The sequence below is a fragment of the Coregonus lavaretus genome (assembly GCF_964263955.1).
Source record: "Coregonus lavaretus genome assembly, chromosome: 3".
Classification (NCBI taxonomy): Eukaryota; Metazoa; Chordata; class Actinopteri; order Salmoniformes; family Salmonidae; genus Coregonus; species Coregonus lavaretus.
In genome coordinates this window covers 45,481,728-45,495,296 of record NC_139990.1, presented here as the reverse complement: position 1 = coordinate 45,495,296, position 13,569 = coordinate 45,481,728, and the positions used below count along the sequence as shown (strand labels likewise).

The window sequence follows — 13,569 nt, the reverse complement described above, 5'->3', positions numbered from 1 at the left end:
CCTATGTTATGTCTACCTAGCTATAGGCCCTATGTTATGTCTACCAGGTTATAGGCCCTATGTTATGTCTACCTAGCTATAGGCCCTATGTTATGTCTACCTAGCTATAGGCCCTATGTTATGTCTACCAGGTTATAGGCCCTATGTTATGTCGACCAGGTTATAGGCCCTATGTTATGTATACCTAGCTATAGGCCCTATGTTATGTCTACCTAGCTATAGGCCCTATGTTATGTCTACCTAGCTATAGGCCCTATGTTATGTCTACCTAGCTATAGGCCCTATGTTATGTATACCTAGCTATAGGCCCTATGTTATGTATACCTAGCTATAGGCCCTATGTTATGTCTACCTAGCTATAGGCCCTATGTTATGTCTACCAGGTTATAGGCCCTATGTTATGTCTACCTAGCTATAGGCCCTATGTTATGTCTACCAGGTTATAGGCCCTATGTTATGTCTACCAGGTTATAGGCCCTATGTTATGTCTACCAGGTTATAGGCCCTATGTTATGTCTACCTAGCTATAGGCCCTATGTTATGTATACCTAGCTATAGGCCCTATGTTATGTCTACCTAGCTATAGGCCCTATGTTATGTCTACCTAGCTATAAGCCCTATGTTATGTCTACCAGGTTATAGGCCCTATGTTATGTCTACCTAGCTATAGGCCCTATGTTATGTATACCTAGCTATAGGCCCTATGTTATGTCTACCAGGTTATAGGCCCTATGTTATGTATACCTAGCTATAGGCCCTATGTTATGTCTACCTAGCTATAGGCCCTATGTTATGTCTACCTAGCTATAGGCCCTATGTTATGTCTACCTAGCTATAGGCCCTATGTTATGTCTACCTAGCTATAGGCCCTATGTTATGTCTACCAGGTTATAGGCCCTATGTTATGTCTACCTAGCTATAGGCCCTATGTTATGTCTACCTAGCTATAGGCCCTATGTTATGTATACCTAGCTATAGGCCCTATGTTATGTCTACCTAGCTATAGGCCCTATGTTATGTCTACCAGATTATAGGCCCTATGTTATGTCTACCTAGCTATAGGCCCTATGTTATGTCTACCAGGTTATAGGCCCTATGTTATGTCTACCTAGCTATAGGCCCTATGTTATGTCTACCTAGCTATAGGCCCTATGTTATGTCTACCAGGTTATAGGCCCTATGTTATGTCTACCTAGCTATAGGCCCTATGTTATGTCTACCAGGTTATAGGCCCTATGTTATGTCTACCTAGCTATAGGCCCTATGTTATGTCTACCTAGCTATAGGCCCTATGTTATGTCTACCTAGCTATAGGCCCTATGTTATGTCTACCTAGCTATAGGCCCTATGTTATGTCTACCTAGCTATAGGCCCTATGTTATGTCTACCTAGCTATAGGCCCTATGTTATGTCTACCAGGTTATAGGCCCTATGTTATGTCTACCAGGTTATAGGCCCTATGTTATGTCTACCAGGTTATAGGCCCTATGTTATGTCTACCAGGTTATAGGCCCTATGTTATGTCTACCTAGCTATAGGCCCTATGTTATGTCTACCTAGCTATAGGCCCTATGTTATGTCTACCTAGCTATAGGCCCTATGTTATGTCTACCTAGCTATAGGCCCTATGTTATGTCTACCAGGTTATAGGCCCTATGTTATGTCTACCTAGCTATAGGCCCTATGTTATGTCTACCTAGCTATAGGCCCTATGTTATGTCTACCTAGCTATAGGCCCTATGTTATGTCTACCTAGCTATAGGCCCTATGTTATGTATACCTAGCTATAGGCCCTATGTTATGTCTACCTAGCTATAGGCCCTATGTTATGTCTACCAGGTTATAGGCCCTATGTTATGTCTACCTAGCTATAGGCCCTATGTTATGTCTACCTAGCTATAGGCCCTATGTTATGTCTACCAGGTTATAGGCCCTATGTTATGTCTACCTAGCTATAGGCCCTATGTTATGTCTACCTAGTTATAGGCCATGCATCAGAAAACATGGATGAGTCCCAAACAGAATTATAAAAGCGGTGCACTCTAAAGAGGAATAGGGTGCCTATTGGGATGCTGTAACAGTGGCCTAGATGTGCAGTGTGCTAACTCATTGAGTCTCTGAAAGAGATAATGTTGAGTCAACTCAGTCTTGTTTTTAACTCTGTCTTGTCAGAGACCAGCCCAGGATGATCTATGTGGACATACTGAAGTGTGCCACGACCACCAACGTGATGGCAGCAGCGCTCGGAGGCGTACAGTGTCCTACCACACAGGTCAGACTCCAACTGTAGCAATATGATCACATCCGACCTATCCCCATCCGTTTAACCAGAGCCACGTAGGACATATGACATAACAGATAGGACATAATGCATAGGGTACAGCATATAGCTTAGGACACATACAACCTAATATAATAATCAATAGTATGGGGTCACATCATTTGAGGAATAGGGTTTCATTTGAGATTTGACTCCCTCTCTCTCTTGGTGGTTTCACTCACCCTTTCGTTACCTATGGTAAGTCACATGTGAGAATGCCGGAAATCAAGGTTTGCCGTACACTAATGTCTGGTCCCTCCCATCTCTCTCTCCCTTCCTCTGCAGGTGTGTGTCCGTAAGTGTCCCTCTCAGTTCTGGATGCTGTCTGCTGCTGCCTACGACCCCGAGGCCAAACCCAAAGACTTCTTCCATCAGCAGTACTGTGACCACAGCCTCAACCTGACTACCACCACATGGGTACAGGGCATTTTACAATGTTATCAATGTGCTTATAGAGACTCGAACTGGGTGTGTGGGACCATTAGTCCCAAGCATTCTGTCAAGCATAGCTATATACAGTACAGTGTAGCCAATGTCTGTGTTTCATTATGATTTAGAGGTTTAGGTTGATTGTAAAACATTTTGATTTGAGACATTTGTGGCGTGGAAAGGATTATAAACAGATGTAGTTTCTAAATGAGTGTGTCTGTTATAAAAATGCTTCTGTATATTGGCCATTCTTCTAGTTATGTTTGGTCCTATACTCTCTCTTTCAGACTGTCCAACAGATCCTTGATGCAGAACTTTGTCCGTCGTTCCTTGTTCCAAGTAAATCAGGTGAAGTAGTTTAACATGGCATCCATCCTCACACCTACTCATACTGACATGACTGTTAATGTCTACATAATCATTGTACAGAGGATGAAGTTAAACAGCAGGAAACTGAGATGAATCCACTTTGAACCTTTTACTCCCTCTACCCATCCATATGTTGTTGTTTGAATGTCTACAGCTCTTGGGAGGTGTTTGCCCAGTCTACACGCTCTCAAAAGTGCTCCCTCCAACTTCACTCTGCCCGGAATGGCCTCCGTCAACGAGACAGTCAACAGCATCAGAAGCGCCATGGGGTACTTACTTACCACTTCATCCATTGAACTAACATTCTACTGTGGATACTATACGTCTGTGTCCCAAATGGCACTCTATTCTACATTTGACCAGGTCCCATAGGGAATAGGGTGCCATTTGGGACACAACCTATGTGTAGCTAAACAGATCATCACTGTCCGCTAACCTACTATACCTTTCCATTATTCCAGATCACTGATATCAGGCTTCAACAGAAAGACCATAGGAGTGAGGATCTTTGAGGACTTTGCCTCCTCCTGGTACTGGATCTTACTGTAAGTCTGATGTTCCAACTATCTCACAGTGGGCGCACAGTACTACATAGAGCCATGGTTACATGGAACTCTATTCCACATCAAGTAACTCACGCAAGCAGTAAAAACATACAAATACACCTTATGGAACAGCGAGGACTGTGAAGAGTCACACACACAGGTACAAACACACACATACAAACACACATAACATACACACTATACACACACGTACACCTGGATTGTGTGTTGTAGTAGAGTAGTGGCCCGAGGGCACACGCTTAATGTATTGTGAAATCTGTTGTAAAATATATTTTAATGTTTAAAAATAGTATTATAATGTATATTACTGCCTTAATTTTTGCTAGCAGCAACTAATGAGAATCCATAATAAATACAAATACACAATATCCTTACTGATCCACCATAGTGTCTACATCCTTACTGATCCATCATAGTGTCTTTATCCTTACTGATCCACCATAGTGTCTATATCCTTACTGATCCACCATAGTGTCTATATCCTTACTGATCCACCATAGTGTCTATATATTTACTGATCCACCATAGTGTCTATATCCTTACTGATCCACCATAGTGTCTATATTCTTACTGATCCACCACAGTGTCTATATTCTTACTGATCCACCATAGTGTCTATATCCTTACTGATCCACCATAGTGTCTATATCCTTACTGATCCACCATAGTGTCTATATCCTTACTGATCTACCATAGTGACTATATCCTTACTGATCCACCATAGTGTCTATATCCTTACTGATCCACCATAGTGTCTATATCCTTACTGATCCACCATAGTGTCTATATCCTTACTGAGCCACCATAGTATCTATATCCTTACTGATCCACCATAGTGTCTCTCCTTACTGATCCACCATAGAGTCTATATCCTTACTGATCCACCATAGTGTCTATATCCTTACTGATCCACCATAGTGTCTATATCCTTACTGATCCACCATAGTGTATCTCCTTACTGATCCACCATAGTGGCTCTCCTTACTGAACCACCATAGTGTCTCTCCTTACTGATCTAACATAGTGTCTATATCCTTACTGATCCACCATAGTGTCTATATCCTTACTGATCCACCATAGTGTCTATATCCTTACTGATCCACCATAGTGTCTATATCCTTACTGAGCCACCATAGTATCTATATCCTTACTGATCCACCATAGTGTCTCTCCTTACTGATCCACCATAGAGTCTATATCCTTACTGATCCACCATAGTGTCTATATCCTTACTGATCCACCATAGTGTCTATATCCTTACTGATCCACCATAGTGTATCTCCTTACTGATCCACCATAGTGTCTCTCCTTACTGAACCACCATAGTGTCTCTCCTTACTGATCTAACATAGTGTCTATATATTTACTGATCCACCATACTGTCTATATCCTTACTGATCCACCATAGTGTCTATATCCTTACTGATCCACCATCGTGTCTATATCCTTACTGATCCACCATAGTGTCTATATCCTTACTGATCCACCATAGTGTCTATATCCTTACTGATCCACCATAGTGTCTATATCCTTACTGATCTACCATAGTGTCTATATCCTTACTGATCCACCATAGTGTCTCTCCTTACTGATCTACCATAGTGGCTATATCCATACTGATCTACCATAGTGTCTATATCCTTACTGATCCACCATAGTGTCTATATCCTTACTGATCCACCATAGTGTCTATATCCTTACTGATCCACCATAGTGTCTATATCCTTCCTGATCCACCATAGTGTCTATATCCATACTGTTCCACCATATTGTCTATATCCATACTGATCCACAATAGTGTCTCTCCTTACTGATCCACCAAAGTGTCTCTCCTTACTGAGCCACCATAGTGTCTCTCCTTACTGATCCACAATATTGTCTCTCCTTACTGATCCACCATAGTGTCGATATCCTTACTGATCCACCATAGTGTCTCTCCTTACTGATCCACCATGGTGTCTATACCTTACTGATCCACCATATCCTTACTGATACACCATACTGTCTATATCCTTACTGATCTACCATATCCTTACTGATCCACCATATCCTTACTGATCCACCATAGTGTCTCTCCTTACTGATCCACCATAGTGTCTATATCCTTACTTATCCACCATAGTGTCTATATCCTTACTGATCCACCATAGTGTCTATATCCTTACTGATCCACCATAGTGTATCTCCTTACTGATCCACCATAGTGTCTATCCTTACTGATCCACCATACATTTACATTTACATCATTTAGCACCATAGTGTCTATATCCTTACTGATCCACCATAGTGTCTATATCCTTACTGATCCACCATAGTGTCTATATATTTACTGATCCACCATAGTGTCTATATCCTTACTGATCCACCATAGTGTCTATATTCTTACTGATCCACCACAGTGTCTATATTCTTACTGATCCACCATTGTGTCTATATCCTTACTGATCCACCATAGTGTCTATATCCTTACTGATCCACCATAGTGTCTATATCCTTACTGATCTACCATAGTGTCTATATCCTTACTGATCCACCATAGTGTCTATATCCTTACTGATCCACCATAGTGTCTATATCCTTACTGATCCACCATAGTGTCTATATCCTTACTGATCCACCATAGTGTATCTCCTTACTGATCCACCATAGTGTCTATCCTTACTGATCCACCATACATTTACATTTACATCATTTAGCACCATAGTGTCTATATCCCTACTGATCCACCATAGTGTCTATATATTTACTGATCCACCATAGTGTCTATATCCTTACTGATCCACCATAGTGTCTATATTCTTACTGATCCACCACAGTGTCTATATTCTTACTGATCCACCATAGTGTCTATATCCTTACTGATCCACCATAGTGTCTATATCCTTACTGATCCACCATAGTGTCTATATCCTTACTGATCTACCATAGTGTCTATATCCTTACTGATCCACCATAGTGTCTCTCCTTACTGATCTACCATAGTGGCTATATCCATACTGATCTACCATAGTGTCTATATCCTTACTGATCCACCATAGTGTCTATATCCTTACTGATCCACCATAGTGTCTATATCCTTACTGATCCACCATAGTGTCTATATCCTTCCTGATCCACCATAGTGTCTATATCCATACTGTTCCACCATATTGTCTATATCCATACTGATCCACAATAGTGTCTCTCCTTACTGATCCACCAAAGTGTCTCTCCTTACTGAGCCACCATAGTGTCTCTCCTTACTGATCCACAATATTGTCTCTCCTTACTGATCCACCATAGTGTCGATATCCTTACTGATCCACCATAGTGTCTCTCCTTACTGATCCACCATGGTGTCTATACCTTACTGATCCACCATATCCTTACTGATACACCATACTGTCTATATCCTTACTGATCTACCATATCCTTACTGATCCACCATATCCTTACTGATCCACCATAGTGTCTCTCCTTACTGATCCACCATAGTGTCTATATCCTTACTTATCCACCATAGTGTCTATATCCTTACTGATCCACCATAGTGTCTATATCCTTACTGATCCACCATAGTGTATCTCCTTACTGATCCACCATAGTGTCTATCCTTACTGATCCACCATACATTTACATTTACATCATTTAGCACCATAGTGTCTATATCCTTACTGATCCACCATAGTGTCTATATCCTTACTGATCCACCATAGTGTCTATATATTTACTGATCCACCATAGTGTCTATATCCTTACTGATCCACCATAGTGTCTATATTCTTACTGATCCACCACAGTGTCTATATTCTTACTGATCCACCATTGTGTCTATATCCTTACTGATCCACCATAGTGTCTATATCCTTACTGATCCACCATAGTGTCTATATCCTTACTGATCTACCATAGTGTCTATATCCTTACTGATCCACCATAGTGTCTATATCCTTACTGATCCACCATAGTGTCTATATCCTTACTGATCCACCATAGTGTCTATATCCTTACTGATCCACCATAGTGTATCTCCTTACTGATCCACCATAGTGTCTATCCTTACTGATCCACCATACATTTACATTTACATCATTTAGCACCATAGTGTCTATATCCCTACTGATCCACCATAGTGTCTATATATTTACTGATCCACCATAGTGTCTATATCCTTACTGATCCACCATAGTGTCTATATTCTTACTGATCCACCACAGTGTCTATATTCTTACTGATCCACCATAGTGTCTATATCCTTACTGATCCACCATAGTGTCTATATCCTTACTGATCCACCATAGTGTCTATATCCTTACTGATCTACCATAGTGTCTATATCCTTACTGATCCACCATAGTGTCTATATCCTTACTGATCCACCATAGTGTCTATATCCTTACTGATCCACCATAGTGTCTATATCCTTACTGATCCACCATAGTGTCTATATCCTTACTGATCCACCATAGTGTCTATATCCTTACTGATCCACCATAGTGTCTATATCCTTACTGATCCACCATAGTGTCTATATCCTTACTGAGCCACCATAGTATCTATATCCTTACTGATCCACCATAGTGTCTCTCCTTACTGATCCACCATAGAGTCTATATCCTTACTGATCCACCATAGTGTCTATATCCTTACTGATCCACCATAGTGTCTATATCCTTACTGATCCACCATTGTGTATCTCCTTACTGATCCACCATAGTGGCTCTCCTTACTGATCTAACATAGTGTCTATATCCTTACTGATCCACCATAGTGTCTATATCCTTACTGATCCACCATAGTGTCTATATCCTTACTGATCCACCATAGTGTCTATATCCTTACTGATCCACCATAGTGTCTATATCCTTACTGATCCACCATAGTGTCTCTCCTTACTGATCCACCATAGAGTCTATATCCTTACTGATCCACCATAGTGTCTATATCCTTACTGATCCACCATAGTGTCTATATCCTTACTGATCCACCATAGTGTATCTCCTTACTGATCCACCATAGTGTCTCTCCTTACTGAACCACCATAGTGTCTCTCCTTACTGATCTAACATAGTGTCTATATATTTACTGATCCACCATACTGTCTATATCCTTACTGATCCACCATAGTGTCTATATCCTTACTGATCCACCATCGTGTCTATATCCTTACTGATCCACCATAGTGTCTATATCCTTACTGATCCACCATAGTGTCTATATCCTTACTGATCCACCATAGTGTCTATATCCTTACTGATCTACCATAGTGTCTATATCCTTACTGATCCACCATAGTGTCTCTCCTTACTGATCTACCATAGTGGCTATATCCATACTGATCTACCATAGTGTCTATATCCTTACTGATCCATCATAGTGTCTATATCCTTACTGATCCACCATAGTGTCTATATCCTTACTGATCCACCATAGTGTCTATATCCTTCCTGATCCACCATAGTGTCTATATCCATACTGTTCCACCATATTGTCTATATCCATACTGATCCACAATAGTGTCTCTCCTTACTGATCCACCAAAGTGTCTCTCCTTACTGAGCCACCATAGTGTCTCTCCTTACTGATCCACCATAGAGTCTATATCCTTACTGATCCACCATAGTGTCTATATCCTTACTGATCCACCATAGTGTCTATATCCTTACAGATCCACCATAGTGTATCTCCTTACTGATCCACCATAGTGTCTATATCCTTACTGATCCACCATAGTGTCTATATCCTTACAGATCCACCATAGTGTCTCTCCTTACTGATCCACCATAGTGTCTATATCCTTACTTATCCACCATAGTGTCTATATCCTTACTGATCCACCATAGTGTCTATATCCTTACTGATCCACCATAGTGTATCTCCTTACTGATCCACCATAGTGTCTATCCTTACTGATCCACCATACATTTACATTTACATCATTTAGCACCATAGTGTCTATATCCTTACTGATCCACCATAGTGTCTATATCCTCACTGATCCACCATAGTGTCTATATATTTACTGATCCACCATAGTGTCTATATCCTTACTGATCCACCATAGTGTCTATATTCTTACTGATCCACCACAGTGTCTATATTCTTACTGATCCACCATAGTGTCTATATCCTTACTGATCCACCATAGTGTCTATATCCTTACTGATCCACCATAGTGTCTATATCCTTACTGATCTACCATAGTGTCTATATCCTTACTGATCCACCATAGTGTCTATATCCTTACTGATCCACCATAGTGTCTATATCCTTACTGATCCACCATAGTGTCTATATCCTTACTGATCCACCATAGTGTATCTCCTTACTGATCCACCATAGTGTCTATCCTTACTGATCCACCATACATTTACATTTACATCATTTAGCACCATAGTGTCTATATCCCTACTGATCCACCATAGTGTCTATATATTTACTGATCCACCATAGTGTCTATATCCTTACTGATCCACCATAGTGTCTATATCCTTACTGATCCACCATAGTGTCTATATCCTTACTGATCTACCATAGTGTCTATATCCTTACTGATCCACCATAGAGTCTATATCCTTACAGATCCACCATAGTGTCTATATCCTTACTGATCCACCATAGTGTCTATATCCTTACTGATCCACCATAGTGTCTATATCCTTACTGATCCACCATAGTGTCTATATCCTTACTGATCCACCATAGTGTCTATATCCTTACTGATCCACCATAGTGTCTATATCCTTACTGATCTACCATAGTGTCTATATCCTTACTGATCTACCATAGTGTCTATATCCTTACTGATCCACCATAGTGTCTATATCCTTACTGATCCACCATAGTGTCTATATCCTTACTGATCCACCATAGTGTCTATATCCTTACTGATCCACCATAGTGTCTATATCCTTCCTGATCCACCATAGTGTCTATATCCATACTGTTCCACCATATTGTCTATATCCATACTGATCCACAATAGTGTCTCTCCTTACTGATCCACCAAAGTGTCTCTCCTTACTGAGCCACCATAGTGTCTCTCCTTACTGATCCACCATAGAGTCTATATCCTTACTGATCCACCATAGTGTCTATATCCTTACTGATCCACCATAGTGTCTATATCCTTACAGATCCACCATAGTGTATCTCCTTACTGATCCACCATAGTGTATATATCCTTACTGATCCACCATAGTGTCTATATCCTTACAGATCCACCATAGTGTCTCTCCTTACTGATCCACCATAGTGTCTATATCCTTACTTATCCACCATAGTGTCTATATCCTTACTGATCCACCATAGTGTCTATATCCTTACTGATCCACCATAGTGTATCTCCTTACTGATCCACCATAGTGTCTATCCTTACTGATCCACCATACATTTACATTTACATCATTTAGCACCATAGTGTCTATATCCTTACTGATCCACCATAGTGTCTATATCCTCACTGATCCACCATAGTGTCTATATATTTACTGATCCACCATAGTGTCTATATCCTTACTGATCCACCATAGTGTCTATATTCTTACTGATCCACCACAGTGTCTATATTCTTACTGATCCACCATAGTGTCTATATCCTTACTGATCCACCATAGTGTCTATATCCTTACTGATCCACCATAGTGTCTATATCCTTACTGATCTACCATAGTGTCTATATCCTTACTGATCCACCATAGTGTCTATATCCTTACTGATCCACCATAGTGTCTATATCCTTACTGATCCACCATAGTGTCTATATCCTTACTGATCCACCATAGTGTATCTCCTTACTGATCCACCATAGTGTCTATCCTTACTGATCCACCATACATTTACATTTACATCATTTAGCACCATAGTGTCTATATCCCTACTGATCCACCATAGTGTCTATATATTTACTGATCCACCATAGTGTCTATATCCTTACTGATCCACCATAGTGTCTATATTCTTACTGATCCACCACAGTGTCTATATTCTTACTGATCCACCATAGTGTCTATATCCTTACTGATCCACCATAGTGTCTATATCCTTACTGATCCACCATAGTGTCTATATCCTTACTGATCTACCATAGTGTCTATATCCTTACTGATCCACCATAGTGTCTATATCCTTACTGATCCACCATAGTGTCTATATCCTTACTGATCCACCATAGTGTCTATATCCTTACTGATCCACCATAGTGTCTATATCCTTACTGATCCACCATAGAGTCTATATCCTTACTGATCCACCATAGTGTCTATATCCTTACTGATCCACCATAGTGTCTATATCCTTACAGATCCACCATAGTGTATCTCCTTACTGATCCACCACAGTGGCTCTCCTTACTGAACCACCATAGTGTCTCTCCTTACTGATCTAACATAGTGTCTATATCCTTACTGATCCACCATAGTGTCTATATCCTTACTGATCCACCATAGTGTCTATATCCTTACTGATCCACCATAGTGTCTATATCCTTACTGAGCCACCATAGTATCTAAATCCTTACTGATCCACAATAGTGTCTCTCCTTACTGATCCACCAAAGTGTCTCTCCTTACTGAGCCACCATAGTGTCTCTCCTTACTGATCCACAATATTGTCTCTCCTTACTGATCCACCATAGTGTCGATATCCTTACTGATCCACCATGGTGTCTCTCCTTACTGATCCACCATGGTGTCTATACCTTACTGATCCACCATATCCTTACTGATCCACCATAGTGTCTATATCCTTACTGATCCACCATAGTGTCTATATCCTTACTGAGCCACCATAGTATCTATATCCTTACTGATCCACCATAGTGTCTCTTTACTGATCCACAATAGAGTCTATATCCTTACTGATCCACCATAGTGTCTATATCCTTACTGATCCACCATAGTGTCTATATCCTTACTGATCCACCATAGTGTATCTCCTTACTGATCCACCATAGTGGCTCTCCTTACTGAACCACCATAGTGTCTCTCCTTACTGATCTAACATAGTGTCTATATCCTTACTGATCCACCATAGTGTCTATATCCTTACTGATCCACCATAGTGTCTATATCCTTACTGATCCACCATAGTGTCTATATCCTTACTGAGCCACCATAGTATCTATATCCTTACTGATCCACAATAGTGTCTCTCCTTACTGATCCACCAAAGTGTCTCTCCTTACTGAGCCACCATAGTGTCTATATCCTTACTGATCCACAATATTGTCTCTCCTTACTGATCCACCATAGTGTCGATATCCTTACTGATCCACCATAGTGTCTCTCCTTACTGATCCACCATGGTGTCTATACCTTACTGATCCACCATATCCTTACTGATACACCATACTGTCTATATCCTTACTGATCTACCATATCCTTACTGATCCACCATATCCTTACTGATCCACCATAGTGTCTCTCCTTACTGATCCACCATAGTGTCTATATCCTTACTTATCCACCATAGTGTCTATATCCTTACTGATCCACCATAGTGTCTATATCCTTACTGATCCACCATAGTGTATCTCCTTACTGATCCACCATAGTGTCTATATCCTTACTGATCCACCATAGTGTCTATATCCTTACTGATCCACCATAGTGTCTATATCCTTACTGATCCACCATAGTGTCTATATCCTTACTGATCCACCATAGTGTCTATATCCTTACTGATCCACCATAGTGTCTATATCCTTACTGATCCACCATAGTGTCTATATCCTTACTGATCTACCATAGTGTCTATATCCTTACTGATCCACCATAGTGTCTATATCCTTACTGATCCACCATAGTGTCTATATCCTTACTGAGCCACCATAGTATCTATATCCTCACTGATCCACCATAGTGTCTCTCCTTACTGATCCACCATAGAGTCTATATCCTTACTGAT

The 13,569-nt window shown here is 40.5% G+C and overlaps 1 protein-coding gene across 1 annotated transcript in view; it reads left to right on the top strand.

Moving 5' to 3' along the window:
* LOC311107506 (choline transporter-like protein 4) overlaps positions 1-13,569 on the top strand; it is a gene marked incomplete at both ends in the record, with an annotated part of 35,270 nt that overhangs the window by 4,700 nt on the left and 17,001 nt on the right. Inside the window, 5 exons of the mRNA XM_084150003.1 lie at positions 2,173-2,272; positions 2,606-2,737; positions 3,037-3,088; positions 3,273-3,387; positions 3,580-3,663. Coding sequence (XP_084006129.1) covers positions 2,173-2,272; positions 2,606-2,737; positions 3,037-3,088; positions 3,273-3,387; positions 3,580-3,663 — 483 coding nt within the window. The remainder of the gene's footprint in view (positions 1-2,172; positions 2,273-2,605; positions 2,738-3,036; positions 3,089-3,272; positions 3,388-3,579; positions 3,664-13,569) is intronic.